General features: G+C 45.2%; 1 protein-coding gene across 3 annotated transcripts in view; it reads left to right on the forward strand.

The window, feature by feature from the left end:
- The window catches only part of slco3a1a (solute carrier organic anion transporter family member 3A1a), a gene marked incomplete at its 3' end in the record, with an annotated part of 42,909 nt that extends 27,414 nt beyond the window's left edge, over nucleotides 1–15,495 (forward strand). The window contains exons 3-10 of one of the 3 annotated variants that reach the window (XM_080842820.1): nucleotides 8,865–8,963; nucleotides 9,729–9,995; nucleotides 11,705–11,869; nucleotides 12,236–12,434; nucleotides 12,666–12,837; nucleotides 14,048–14,220; nucleotides 14,768–14,832; nucleotides 15,125–15,495. In XM_080842820.1, the coding sequence (XP_080698946.1) occupies nucleotides 8,865–8,963; nucleotides 9,729–9,995; nucleotides 11,705–11,869; nucleotides 12,236–12,434; nucleotides 12,666–12,837; nucleotides 14,048–14,220; nucleotides 14,768–14,832; nucleotides 15,125–15,495 (1,511 nt within the window). The remainder of the gene's footprint in view (nucleotides 1–8,864; nucleotides 8,964–9,728; nucleotides 9,996–11,704; nucleotides 11,870–12,235; nucleotides 12,435–12,665; nucleotides 12,838–14,047; nucleotides 14,221–14,767; nucleotides 14,833–15,124) is intronic. The other 2 variants (XM_080842821.1, XM_080842822.1) reach the window with 2 other exon arrangements.
- Nucleotides 15,496–15,705: the final 210 nt, after the last annotated feature.

Here is a 15,705-nt window from a genome sequence, read left to right on the forward strand (position 1 = left end):
CAGTGATCTATATTACGCGTAGCGAGCGCCACAAGGTCATTGGTTGCCTTTTATGAGCCCCATTACTGCGCAGTCCCAGGCTGGGATGGAGTCGGAATGGCCTACATCTTCACCTGTGTGCTTCGGAGCTGCTGGAGACGGAGAGAGACATCTATTAAAAGGCAGCTCCCTTTGACAGAGGTCCCTGCGCTGTGCTTTACTGAATACACATTACCTGAGGCAACGTGTAATATCATAACCTTAAACATCCCATTTTCCTCCTAATAGAGGTGTATTAAATCCTTACCGTCTTCCTCCTTCAGCGAGAAAGAGAGAGAGAGAGAGAGAGAGAGAGTGAGTGAGGAAGAGGGGGGACATTAAAGATTGATGTTCTCTGTCCACTGGATCATTGGCATGTAGCTATAGAGACATTATCCACTTGAACCCGGCTGCCACAGAGTGAATGGTATGGGATTTGTTTTTGCCTGGGATGAAATGGCCAGCAGTAACTCACTGCCTGTTGCTGCTCTAGTACTATCACCGTGACACTAAGAGCTGACCATGGCAAAGAGCAGCTGATTTGGGCACGCACGCGTTCCACACAGACATGCACAAGTCAGGTGTTCTGTTGTCGCAGGATCACTCCTGCACCACTGGACGATTTGGGTTTGAATTGGGTTTGAATTGATTTGGGTTTGAATTGTGTGTGTGTGTGTGTGTCCCAAACACACACACACAGCCACACACACACAGTTTTTGACCCTGTAATAGAATAGATCAGAGAGCAGATGTAGGGGTTAATAAACATCACTTGGGGACTAACGCACAGACCACACTGAATGGATCATATTGTGCTCTGTTGTGCCAACCACCCTGTTCCTTAAACACATTACTGTGAAGATCGAGGTAACACAGGAAAGGATTTTATGATTGAATTGTCTTTGCAGTGCTCTGTGGAGAGGAAAGCTCACAAGATGCTTAAAATCTTTTTGGCCTTGAACAAATGAGTTTTGTTTTTGTACCTGCTCTATAATGACGATGAGGAGAGATAGAGGGGGGGAGAGAGAGAGAGAGAGAGAGAGAGAGAGAGAGAGAGAGAGAGAGAGAGAGAGAGAGAGAGAGAGAGAGAGGAGAGAGAGAGAGAGAGAGGAGAGAGAGAGAGAGAGAGAGAGAGAGAGAGAGAGAGAGAGAGAGAGGAGAGAGAGAGAGAGAGAGAGAGAGAGAGAGAGAGAGAGAGAGAGAGAGAGAGAGAGAGAGAGAGAGAGAGAGAGAGAGAGAGAGAGAGAGAGAGAGAGAGAGAGAGAGAGAGAGAGAGAGAGAGAGAGAGAGAGAGAGAGAGAGAGAGAGAGAGAGAGAGAAATATAAAGAGAGAGAGAGAGAGAGAGAGGTGGACTTCATAGGCAATTAGGGAGAATATCGTGGACATTTACCAGCACAGCCGTTTTCTTGCTGCCGCCCTCTTGGCTGTAATGAGGATTCTAGTCATAAAATGAAAAATGCTAGCCATTGCATTTGCTCAGCATAATACAATTTTTATTTAATTACCTGCATCATATTGATTAGATGGAAAAGTACAATACATTTCTGAGCGGCCCGGTTGTAATGCTTTAAGACCTGGTGTCATTTGTTCAAGGAGGCATCGTGCTTTGTCTTTTTTTTTTTTTTTTTTTTTTAAATGGATGGTGTAGCGTCTTACTTTTTTGGGGTTCAGTAAACAGTAGTCTCATTCACATTTAACATTAGCCTAAGTGTGTTACAACTCTGAAAGGCCCCCCATTAGATGTTTTTTTTTTCTTTTTCATGATGATGTTCTCAGGTTGCCCAGCCACATAGAGTGTGGGAATGAAGGCAGCGTTTTAAAGAAAGCTCAGTTTCAGTTAAAGGTTAAAGGCTGCGGTTGAAAGGTTTTGGTTTAACAGCTTCGATGGGGGCTATGATAAACGGTGGTTTTGAGTAGTATGAGTAGTGTTCTCAGCACCACCTACAGACAGATGGCTTCGGGAGAAAATGGTGGTGGTGGTGGTGGTGGTGGGGGGTGTTGACCAATGCAGAGGTTCATCTGTGTAATGGCTCTAGCCAACCCTGAGCACTGGACCCCAGAAGCCCCGAGGGAGATGTCTGAAAATGAGGTGTTTGAAATACACAGACCCTTGAGTTAGGCCTATATTTGTCATCTCAGAGTGGAGAGGAGAGGAGCAAGGCACTCAGGCAGTCTGTGTGTGTGTGGGTGTGTGTGGTTGGGGAGGGGGTAAGCATGTACCTTCAAAAGCCCAGGGCTGGAAAGAGATGTAACGGGACACATTTGTTTTGGAATGAAGAGACGTGTGTCTGTGTGTGTGTGTTGTGTGTGTGTGTGTGTGTGTGCTAGGCGTGGGAGTGGGTGGTGTTAGAGAGCCACATACCACCAGCAGGCATGTATGCTCTACTTCACTCAGGAGGACAGTCAAAATGTCCAAAAAGCACTGCTGCTTCCTGTTTCAGTTGGAGGGGAGCACTGTGCCAGTGTGTCTCCAAGGAAATGAGAGTTCAGGAGAGACAAGAGGAGAAGAGACAGACAAATGTAGAGATAAAGAGAAGAGAGTGATACAGAGAAGAAGAAACAGAATGAGAGAAAACGTCTGTCTTTGTGTCTGTACCTAAGGCCCTTGTAGCAGTATACCTATATAACACAGAGTGCACTGCAAAGCTACACACACACACAGCTTTGCAGTGCACTCTGTGTTATACAGGTGTGTTTGTGTGTGTGCACTTGACAGTGTGCATACCTGGTCATCTTCCTGCTGCATGTTTGACTCTAAAAATACCCTTTCCCTTCCCCTTGACTCGATTGCAGGCCTCTATCTCACTCTCTGAAGCTCAGACACTCACCGACAGTGAGGAGGACAGACGCCCATTCACTGCCAAAGCGGGTCTGGGGGTGAAGGAGCAGAAGGAGGAGGAGGAGGAGAGGGGAGCAGGCTCTAAATGTGTTGGACTGAAAAGCTTTCCTTAAAAGTGTTAACGCTCTGCTAGCATTCTGAGTCACAGAGAGAGCCATTACGGATCTCTGGAATAGCACTCACGCTCTTTTACCCCAGACAGGCGCTCTAGAACCATATGGGGGAACTCCGTAAGGTGGAAAAACTCAGTCGCCCAATGAGAAATCTTGAGAATGTTCTGTGTGTTCGTGTTCCGACCACGTCACGTTACAGCAAAGGGTTTAGTTTGTTAGTTTAGTTTGGAGGACACCCAGCATCTTCGCAACACCGGTTTATTGAGCCCATACTACTTCCTTCATTTAGTCTGCAGGAGAGGAGGAATGTGGCCAGGGCTGTGCAGTGTTTGGACCTGTTGGGTCTGTTTACTCTTGCCTGTCAGCGTTCCGAGCTGTATGGACAGAGATGAGGAAGGATGGCCGCGTCAGTGCCAGACCTGAGGTCCAAAGGCTTTATAAACAAAGAGGCTCTGCTAAAAAAAGAGCGCTTCAAGTTTATTTATATTCAAGCGTTCTACTGAATGTATTGTCAGGCCATGAAGTTGACGACAAAACAGTAACTCAAAAGTGTTCGCTCTGATCTAACAGATGGGTTTGGTAGCGCCGCGCTTATTTTTGATGTTGCATTTCACAGTCGCCCAGTTCCTGCTCAGGAATTGCTCTTTTAAAAGAAGCCAGTGGTGTAAAAAAGTGGTGGTTTGAGTTTGTCCTGACAGTGATGGGGCCCCACAAATGGAACGTTACAAAACCGTTTCCAGTTTGTTGTGAAACGTGAAAAAGAGAACTAGGCCCCTTGATGTCAAAATTCTAAATAAGAAACCAAGCTTATCAGTCTTGTACTTCAGCATTATCCATTCTTCTCGGAGCTACACTCAGTGTCACAACTTCACTGTATGTATATTTGTTGTTGTCAAGGAAACGTGTTGGTGGAATGTTTTCACTGCTGTGTGGTTGTTTCTCCTACCCAGCTGTCATTCCCGGTAAGGTAATTGCGCGATGGTAGTTTCCTTTCTGACGTTTCCTGTGGGGACAGTGGTGGTGGTGTTGTTGCTATGAGCAGTCAACAGGCGCTGTCTCTCAGGAAACTCTCTGAAACACGCCCACCGCTGGCCTGAATGAGTGAGTGAGTGAGTAAGTGTAGTCAACATAGAAACTCCACAGCTAGCTCCCATGAGGCCTTGGCCTGTCATGAGCAGACAAAGACGTTTATTACACCACCCTGTCGGACAACTTTCTTTGAAAAACATCTCTACTTGCTATTTTTGAGCACAGATTTGTTCCATGAAGACCACTCAATCAACTCATTGGCTGGCTGCTCTGGAACGCTCTGTGATATGTGATGTCAGCCTGATGTTCTGCAGCACAGTCCCTCAGCTTCAAATACATAGAAATAGATTGAACGCTAATGAAGGCCCACTATCAAAATGTATTGAGGCAAGCCACTGATTGCGGTATTTTTTTACCAGCATCTAAGAGGTCCTGTGTATCCTCTGCTGATGAGCCAGGGTCATAGGTCATGTTCCAGGGTGGTGCACGTCCACGCCCAGTCACCACATGCATTCGACTACTGCATAATACTTACTTATCTGGCTAAAAGTGTCTGCTAAAAGACTAAATAACAAAATACCCCTGACTGAGTCCACCACAACAAAGACATCAGGTAAATAAGATTATCCCTTCGCTCTGTGCCAGTATAGGTTACAGGGCTATTATTAGTCTAATCCACACACAGGCAGAGAGAAGCAAGGATAAGAAGTCTTTGCGCTGCAGCCTGAGGTCCTCAGACCTGACATTACACTGGCCTTGCCCTGCCCTGCCCTGACTTGCCATGGCCGCACTAATGGTGATTAGTGAGTCATCAGCCGCAGGAAGAGTGAGAGAGAGAAAGAGAGAGCAACGAAAATATGTTTTTACTCATGGCATCAGTGTGCTTTGCAGCAGAGCCCCAACCTCCAATTCCTTCTCTTCTCTTCTCTTCTCTTCTCTTCTCTTCTCTTCTCTTCTCTTCTCTTCTCTTCTCTTCTCTTCTCTTCTCTTCTCTCTCCTTCTGTCTCGCTCTCTCTGTCTTTCTCTCTCTCTGACTCTCAGTCCCTCCCCCCCCCCCCCCCCTCTCCCACCCTGTTTAATCTCACTGTGCACTGAGCAGCCGAGAGCTCAGTGATCTAAGAAGTGTTGATATGCCATTAGCGAAGTGGCGTGAGTCTTCTGTCTGTGGCCCACTGGAGAGGAGAGAGGCAACATTTTGTCGAATCTTTGTGGAATCCAGCAATCCTCTGTGGCAGAATAGTTTCTGAAGGCCACTGCATCAGCAGCATCCCACAGAGATGCCAGATTCCTGTTTCTCTCTTTGTCTCCCAGCTTGTGTGTTTGTGTGTGTGTGTGTGTGTGTGTGTGTGTGTGTGTGTGTGTGCGCGTACATTTTTATGTGTGTTTGCCTGCTTGTGCGTACATGTGTGCTTGTGTGTGGGAATGTGGGTTTTTGTACGTGTGTATGCGCGTGTGCATGCATGCATGTATGTGTGTTGGGGGGGGGGGGGGGGGTGTATGTGTGTGTAACGCCCTGTGCACTCACACTAGGTGGGTGGTGAGGTCAGGAAGCAGACCTCTGCTGTCACCACACACGTCTCTTTTCGCACGTAACTCTCACACTTTAGTTTTGTCTGTCTTTCTCATGTTCTTCCATTCTCTCATTGTCTCTCACTTGCTCTCTTAAAAAAAAAACACACACACACACACACACACACACACACACACACACAAACACAGTGTCTCTCACTCTTTTTCCCTCTATTTCCCTTTCCCTAACACACACAAACACACACGGACACACAAACACAGTGTCTCTCACTCTTTTTCTCTTTATCTACCTTTCTCTAACACACACACACACACACACACACACACACACACACACACACACACATAAGCGAGAGAGAGAGAAGGGGGGGAGAGAGAGAGTCTCTGTGTCTTCCTTTCTCTCACAGTCCCAGCGTGATGTAGAGCAGCTTTGATCAGCGGGCATTGTAATTTAGCAAGGGCTTGAAAACTGACTCATTTTTCCCTGCGCTCTCATTAACTGCCTGCTCCGGGCGTATGAGGAACATCTGCCATGCTGAGCACAGCCCCTCTCCCCCCCTCGTCTGCCCCATCGCCAGCCACGACCCACAGCCTGCAGGGGGGTAATATGGACCTACTGAATCTCACATAGAGACACTCCTCACTCCTCACTCCTCAACCCTCTTCACACACAGACACACAGACACACAGACACACAGACACACAGACACACAGACACACAGACACACAGACACACAGACACACAGACACACAGACACACAGACACACACAGACACTATATATATATATATATATACTGTATATGTTTATATTTACAGAGAGAAAGAGCAAAATTCAATACACATGCACACACATACACACACGTACACACATACACACACACACAAACTCACTCACACTGCGGTGGGGTTAGAGCTGTATGCAGTGTGAAAACAGGGGAAGTGGCAAGGGCGTTTCTTCAGAGGTGCATCGCCCTGAGTCACCACATTGAACATCACCCCACTTCCATACTCCTTTACATAACCACATTTCTTTAAAATAACTTTAAAATGAGTGTGTGTGTGTGTGTGTGTGTGAGTGAGTGTGACTATGAGTGCGTCTGTGTGAGTGTTTGTATTTAAGTGTGTGTAAGCACATGTGTAGATGGGCCACCAGAGTTGGTTTGGAGTAGTAGAAAGCACACAGCTAAAAGAGCAGGTCATGGCTCTTCATAGTGCAGCCTGAGCTCGGAGCTCTGAAGACGGATAGTGTGTCAGTGTGCCAGTTAATGCTTCGCTTTGCTTTCCTGACCCATATCATCGGGTCGCGCATGTTTAGCATGTTGTTATACAAAAGGCCTAAGAGGTCAAGGAAGACGATGAAACCCATTTAACTAGCAGAACCCCTCACACACACACACACACACACACACACACACACACACACACACGCGCGCTATGTGTACTGTACGAAACGATAGCAATATGGTGTATGGTTTAATGAGAGATTTGTTCGAGAGTGGATGATGAAAGGGGAGTGAATGAACGAAGCGCGGCGGTAATCTCTACTGGAAGCCGCGTGCCTCTTTACTGGGTCGCGTCCACACTTTCTGATAGCAGCGCATTAGTAGGGGATTTGAGGCCACAGTTTTCTGCCACAGATGTCCGGCACATTTGATTGGAGGTCAGTCTTCATGGCCCACGGGCTGCCCAGTGTCTCAGAGGGCCGTGTCACTCTGTCGGCAGTCTTCAGTGATTCGTTAGAGGAACTGAGGTACTTCTAGGTAGAGGTGCCTGTGCTGTTATCTGGTCTTGATCTGCCCATCTGCGGTTGGTGGTTTGGCTCTGCCATATTTTAAACTTATCTTAAGGTCATGTTTCGTTTGGCTTTTCATACCGCATTGTGAGACAGAAATAGTTTTCTCTAGTTCCCTCTAAGGTCATGATTGCATTCGGATCTTAGTTGCAGGGCTACTGTAGTCACACTCTAAGGGGTTCTGCGGGCACGGTCTTCGCATAGTGCAGATGATGCAAATTTCAGACATGTACGTATTGACTGCACACATGCGAAACTGAGCGTGCACATATGTCGTGGTGCATGTGGGACACACCAATGCGTACGTCTGTTTCCATAATGGCCAAAGCCGTGTCCGCAGAAGTATACCTCGGCCTTAAGGCTACACTACACACTTTAGAATCAAAATTATTATAATTTCTATTGTTGGATCCTATAGTGGGGGCTTATAACACAAACATTGTGTGTGATACTCTTTATGTTTACAGCAATTTGAACAGCAATTTCAATTTGAACTTGGTTGCCTTTACATTAACCTGTGAAGTTGAGAGAAGGACACCAGAAATTGAAATGTATTTTTCACTGGCAGATAGTGCCTCCATGTGGCCAATCGGGGAACTGGTTAGTATTGATATTGATACTGATGCAGAGTCCAATGCCAAATTGCTCTTGTACTTAAACTGCAAAGGCTTAAAAACTATGCTTATACCACTATTATTTTCACATCAATGCATCGCTCACCTTTACCAGTGGTGTTCAACTCATCATGGTGCTTTTAGTAATGTATTATATCCTTGGTCAAATTATGGGGATGCTGAAAAGGTGTTCAGCACCCTTTCTCTCTCTCCCTCTCTGTCTTTATCTATGTCTTACTCCCCCTCTATCCTCTGATTTAACTAGTCGTTGCTCACAACCTGCCTACATCAATTTTTTACTTTCATACTCTATAATTGTGAACAGCAGGTGGCAGCAGTGTATCAGTTTTTCTTTTACCTTTCTTACCTACTGTCGATAGCTGTTTGATTCATAAACCTTATATGGTTGCTATGTTTCTCTCTCTCTGTCAGAATTGTGCACCCTTTATATCCATGAAAACATGATCACCCCTATGAACAGGGAGTGTATCAGGGACCTTGTGAGCGCCACTCATTCCTATACTCTCCTCTAGTTTTGCTACTGCCCTCTCAAAAGCAAATCACACGTACCGCACACGCACACCCACACACACACACACACACACACACACACACACAGACACAGACACACACATTCAAACACAAACAAACACATACGTACAGTCATTTTGTTCTCCTGTCATTCATGATCAAAACAACAACATTCCTGATGCCATTGCAAACGCACCACTGTTTACTCTCACACTCCCTCTCTGACACATTGAAGGCCTTGGTTATCTTTTGCAGATATTTGATGTTTTTACGGAGAGTGTGTGAAAATGTTCTGCAGACAACTCTCATATTCTCTCTCTCTCTAGCTTAACCGCAGTCAACCATCTTGTTGATTACCATCGTAATAATGCCTGTTTGTTTCTGTCATCTCGCAGGGATCCTGTTTTCCACGTTGGTGTTTGGCCCAGCCTGCGGCTTCATTCTGGGGTCCGTCTGCACAAAGTACTACGTGGACGCCCTCTTTATCGACACCAGTGAGTTAGCCTATCCCTCACCTGCACATTAATTCATGGCACGCTTAAACATCACAGCAGGGCACCGCTAATACACCTTCAATTACCGTCCAATACCTTGACAGGCTCTCTGTTCTGCACACTGCACTCATGATATTATTGTTTTTTTATGTTTCACTTATTTATATAATACTTCCATTATTTATGTGCGATTATCTTTGAAAGGCATTTGGCATAAAGCATGTGTCTATGACTCATTGACTCAAGTTCATCCCTTATTTTGACCACACAGCTTAATATTTCATTAACTGTCCACTATATAGGTTTGTCTAAGTGTTCCTAATCCTATAATTAGTGTACTGTAATGAGTGTTTGATTATGTCTCTGCCAATTAATGCACTCGTTCTTTCAATAGTGGTCCCTCATCCATGTATACGTCCTCTGTAAAAGCCAATGAGAGAATAGAGTGGAAAATGAGCTGGATGAGATCCATGAATCTGGTGTTTGTCTCTGACAATTATGTTGGATAAATGCATGAGGCATTTCAAGTTGTTTGTCTTCCCTCAGTGTGGGGAAGATGAAGTTTAACTTCATGTTCATGTAAAGTCTTATGCAGATTAGCCATTTAGTATGTAAGCATAAAGAGGGATTCTTTGTTCACTATTAATCTTTTTATGTCTATATGTTCTCTCCCTGTCCTGGCTCTCTCTCTCTCACGCACACACATACACTCTCTGTCTGTTTGTGTGTGTGTGTGATTGTTTCCTTGTCTTCTGTCCTCTCCAGGCAAGCTGGACATTACTCCTGATGACCCTCGCTGGATCGGAGCGTGGTGGGGGGGCTTCCTCCTATGTGGTGCCTTACTCTTTTTCTCTTCACTCTTCATGTTCGGCTTCCCCCAGTCCCTCACCACCCATGAGGGAGAGGCCAGGGGGGAGAGCGAGCAGGCCATGCTGCCCCCCAGCCAGGACTACGAGGGGCACAAACCCAGCAATGGGGTAGCAGGTCACCCAGACAACAGCAACAGCCCCTCCTGTTGTCAGCAGCTCAGAGGTGTTTCTTCCACTCTTTTCCCCCTTTGAAAACATGCCCTCTGCTGCACTGTATAAGCATAATTAGTCATTAGTCATTTAATTAGGGTAATTTACCTCTTTTGTAAGTGCATGTTGTTACGAGATGTACATAAGATTAGTAGTAAGCCACTTGTCCTTACATAAGGAGAACATTGTAGTTTAATCAATTATTAAAATAAAACATTACCTCAGTAGTTTGTGCTTACAGTCAACCAAATTAAAACAGGCCCTAGAAAACTTTTAGCACAGTCACTGAAACATTAAACAGGTCTCTCAGGTGTACAGCAGGGACATTGGCATTATTCTTTTATATGCTATGGGTTTCCTTCTCTGTCTGTCCAGTTACGTGTAACAGTATCTACAGTCTCATAGGAAAGTGTTTCATGTGGCTCCTCTGTGTGGAGTCACTGCGCTAGCTCACTGATTTAGCCATCCGTCAGTCACCGTCAGAGTTTACCTGGCCCTTGAAATAGTGCATATTTGGCGGCCTCCCTCCCAGAGGGCCACTGGTCTGGTCTGGATGAGATTCGCGTCTAACGGTGGCCTAGAGTCAGCCAGCTGATGATGAATGGTGCGGGGCCGATGCTTCAGCAGATGTAACAGAGATTCTCCTGATTTATGAATTGAGAGTGTTTATTACCGTAGCTAATTCGGATGATCCTTGAGAAGGAGGTTCAGCTGTTCGGGGAACGATGTCGTGTTACATTTGAGATCAGGAGCAACAGGCTCAGCAACAAGAGGATACGTGGGAAAAGTAGTTTTCCTCTTGCGGGAAAGCTTGAAGCTTTATCTGCCAAAATAGTCACCACACAATTGCAGGAAACCTTCACCCAGCCCTACAGTCTTAACCATGGAGAATACGTAATGAGCGCATATGTCTCCATCCTTTGCTTCACGACCACATCTTTACAGGGGGAAAGAGCTTTTACAAGAATGGAAAGCCGTCACAAACTTTAATGTCGGAAAGCTGTGGACATCACTGACTTGTCACATGTGGCTCTTTAAAAGTTTAAATTGAGTGGGGTGAATGTGGGAGGCCAATAAGATGTGTGCTACCCATGCGGAACAGGATAATTCAATTGCACCCAGACATATTCACTGGAGGAGTCACAGACTGCAGTTAAAGCAAGTGTGATGATGATCGTCCTGGAATATGAAAGTCAATGTCCATGTTAACGGTTAACAACAGAAAAAACAAACAAACAGAAGATTGGTAATGGAGAGTTGTCTTATTATAAAGGATCTCCATACTCTAGCGAGAAAACTAACTTAAACATTCTTTAAAAAACTGAATGACTGAGTGTTATGCAGTCATTCCGGATATTAATGTATTTGCTGTTGTGATGCTGATAAATTGTGAACAGATAGACCCATTCCAAGAACGGCAATGATTCTGTCAGGAACCAAACTGTGTTTGTTTGTCCTTCTGTCGTGGGAGTAACAGCTGGGCTGAAGAAAAAAGTGCCAAACAATTTGTGTGTGGTCCCTATGTATGGGGTCTGCCAGAATGTATACTTCTAGAATCCAGGCAAATGTAGTCATTCTAGTGTCTTTACAACCTGTATGAACCTTCATCAACAAAATAAGCATTAAGTACACATTATTATTATTATTATTATTATTATTTTATTTTAATATGATCCTCAGTTTTTAAAATCTCTCCCTGTCTCTCTCCCTCTCTCTCTCCAGTAATCCCTAAGGTGACCAAACACCTTCTGTCCAACCCTGTGTTCACCTGCATCATCTTGGCTGCATGTATGGAGATAGGAGTGGTGGCTGGCTTTGCTGCCTTCCTGGGGAAGTACCTGGAGCAGCAGTTCAACCTCACCACATCCTCAGCCAATCAGCTGCTGGGTAGGCCACAAAGACACATGGCTGGTCAAAACACTCTTTCAAACCCACAGTTTATTGTATTTCATGTTCTAGCCTTTCCTTAGCCAAACACCTCTGAATCAGTTTGAGGTGGGTTCTGTCATTGATTTAACTTTTAATCACTCTCTGGCCAGCCTCGTTTAGTCGGGTGGGCCCCGCCACTGACTTAGGTTCTGTGTAAAGCCTCTTCGTTTAGAGGGGAGTATGGTATTTCCAGAACTGCTAACTCTAAGTATTTGGGGATATAGCAGATTTCAATGAAATGTCACAATACACCTGTCATAAAATGCGGCTCAAATATCATGAGTTTGAATGGATGTCTGAAATAAGTGTTTTGCTCCGTCTCAGGTATGACTGCCATTCCATGTGCCTGTTTGGGGATCTTCCTGGGAGGGTTGCTGGTGAAGAAGCTGAATCTGTCGGCCCTCGGGGCCATTCGTATGGCCATGCTGGTCAACCTCATCTCCACTGCCTGCTATGTGTCATTCCTCTTCCTGGGCTGTGACACTGTACCTGTCGCCGGGGTGACAGTCCCCTATGGCAACGAGTAAGGGCAGGCAGCATCCTTGTTTGTTTGTTTGTTTGTTTGCCTCTGACTTTGTTGGCCAAAGCTGTCAGTTAACACATTTACACAGTGATGTTGCCAGAACCTGCTGACATGTTATGATGTATAGGCACATGTGGATTTTGCATTTACCCCTGAACAACACATGCTTTCTATGTCTGTTTCATTCATTTCTATCATTCTCTCTCCCTCCCTCCCTCCCTCTGTCTCTAGGACCTTGACCCCGGGTCAGAAGCCCCAGCCTGCCTGCCTCAATAACTGTAACTGCTTCACCTCGTCCATCAGTCCCGTGTGCGGCTCCAACGGCATCACGTACCTATCGTCCTGTTTTGCCGGCTGCACCAAAGCCTCACCGAGCAAAGGGCTTCCTTCCTCTGTGTCTCAGGTCATTACCCTGCCCTTTCCCACACACACTCTTGTCATCTCTCTCTCTCTCTCTCTTTGCACAACTGTGATGGATAGAGATGGAGGTTTGTCTATGGTAGTGCATATGCTTGGGTCATTACAACGAGGCCCCACCATAAAGTATGAATCACGGGGAGAGGACACAGTGTTCTGTCTAATGAGGTTTTAATGGCATGGTGCAATATTGTGTCCTCAGTGAATTTACATGCACACACCACCCCAAACCCCCCCCCCCCCCCCCCCCCACACACACACACACACACAGAGACGCACATACACACTATTGCACAAACTCAAACATACAGCACAAATGCACACTGCATGCACACGGTACAACACTACACGATCACACACTAAAAGGATCTAATAATCTTTCAATCTATTTAATCTCAGCCAGTATAACCACACTCAGTGGCTCTAAAATATCTAATTAGCTTCTGTTAATATCTATACCCTACCATTAATATCTGCTTGGACTTCTCCTTGGGCGGATGCCAGGTGTTTGTTCATAAAGGACAGATGCTTGCTGTGGTAGCGAGGCTCATCACCTTCATATCACAGTCAGCGAGAGCAGCAGGCGTGTTGTACTGGAACCGTCCGCAGGCCTGATCAGCCTGATATTCTAGGGAGGCAGACAAGTGACCTTTTCACAGATGAAATCACAGGGTCTTTTATTAGCTTCCGAAGGCAGACTTGTGTGTGATTCTTTTCTATAGCAGATGCACAAGCTCTACCAACATTCCCCCAGTTGTATACTGTATATATATATATACAGTATGTGTACAGAGACAGAGGATTTTTTTGTGTGTTATTATTTTGTTTGTTTGTTTTGTTGTTGTTATTGTGGCAGATGGAGTGGAGGCTTTCTCCTAATGCTCCTCGTCATGGAACATATGTACACGGTGCCCGTGGTGCATGTGATTATGAATGGGTTTCATTGTAATTCAACAAGCATGTGCAGTGGCACCAAAACATTGTCCAGAATGTCTCTTTTAGGATGAATTCTTAATATATGTTCAAATCTGCATTATGATTCTATATATATATGTTTTAATAACACACCCAGTGGCATAATCAGAACATTATGGTGCTTGAATCTCATACCTACACACAGACCAACACCACTAAGGGCATCCTTTATTATTTGCATTAGAGTGTACCTGACTGTGTGTCTTACTGCAATTTTCTAGAACCTGTCAGGGTGCAGGTGTATCTCCAGCGACCCTGAATTAGCCACGGCGGTCCCAGGCAAATGCCCCAGTCCTGGCTGCAAGGAGGCCTTCCTCACCTTCCTATGTGTGATCTGTGCGTGCAGCATGATTGGTGCTATGGCCCAGACTCCCTCTGTCATCATCCTCATCAGGTAGCCCACACAGCCTTACATTTTCAGAGAAAATGTATATACATTTGTAAATGATGTGTAAACTTTGATAGAAACTCTTAACTAATGACATGACTACTTCTAATGACATTGTTTGATGTGGTCCTCTTTGGTTCTTTGGTTAGTTGGAGCACAGTCTGAAGAAGATTTACAGTGAAGAGTTTTCCCAGTTGTCAGTGTAGCAAGATGCAAAGCCCTATTCTTTGCTTGAATTGTTCCCTATGCTTTTGTCTGCCCAATGTCCTCTGTGAATTCCTCTCTCACGCTCTCTCTCACGCTCTCTCTCTCTCTCTCTCTCTCTCTCTCTCTCTCTCTCTCTCTCTGTTCTTAGTACTGTTGTTTCCTGTCACAGAGAAAAAACATGTCGAGATTAAGCATAGACTTCCACATTGATAGTGTTGTCAGTGACATTGTATATGTCTACCTGTATACTTCTATATTTCTTTGCCTCTGTACTGAAAATATAAGCGGCTGTGGCTGGTTGAGAAGGTAATTTGTTCTAATTTCCACCTCTCTACCTGTGTTCTAGGACGGTGAGCCAAGATCTGAAGTCATATGCCCTTGGAGTTTTATTTCTGTTGCTGCGACTGCTGGGTGAGCTGACCTTTTACTTCTTGTTGAGCTAATACTGGTGCACTTAGCAAGATATCAACTATCATATTTGGATCATACTTATTAAGAATTCCTCTTGTAAAGGGGGAATCGAAACCTAATCTAGAATTCAGCTTGGAGAAAGGGCAATTAAATCAGCAAACTTTGCAGCGAAACACCATTAAAAATCAATGACCTGGAGTTGGGCATTCAACTACACACTCCTACAGACTCCTACGCCTTACCCTAGGGGTGACTAACAATTCTTGTTCTGATCCTCATGTGTCTGTTGCAGGTTTTATCCCTCCTCCTCTGATCTTTGGTGCTGGGATCGATTCAACATGCCTTTTCTGGAGCACTGAGTGCGAAGCCCGTGGTGCCTGCCTACTGTACGATAACGTGGCCTACAGACGCCTGTACGTGGGCATGGCCATCGTCCTCAAGGTGATCGCCTTCCTCTGTTACACCACCACGTGGCAGTGCTTGCGCAACAACAACAAGAATTACATCAAGAGCCTCGAGGGCTACCCAAGCCCCAACGACATGTTCAACAACTCCAATGTCAACATGGACAACCTGGGCAAGGAGGGCTTAGGAAATAGGACAAAGTTTATATACAACCTGGAGGACCACGAGTATTGCGAGAACATGGAGTCCGTTTTATAGTTGGGGTGGGGCGGGGGGGTGGGGGGGCTAACCCGGACACGAGCTACATCGCTAATTCTCTTGAAGAATAATCTTGATTTCTTTATTCTTTTTTTTTTTTTTTTTAAAGGATAGCTGTCTTGGTTTTTGTTCTTTTTTTTTTTTTTCATTGAAAAATATTAACTATTAAAATACTGGTTCAGGACCCCGCAAGAGAAGACTGTTACTGCA

Source organism: Sprattus sprattus, assembly GCF_963457725.1.
Source record: "Sprattus sprattus genome assembly, chromosome: 7".
In the NCBI taxonomy this organism is placed as follows: Eukaryota; Metazoa; Chordata; class Actinopteri; order Clupeiformes; family Clupeidae; genus Sprattus; species Sprattus sprattus.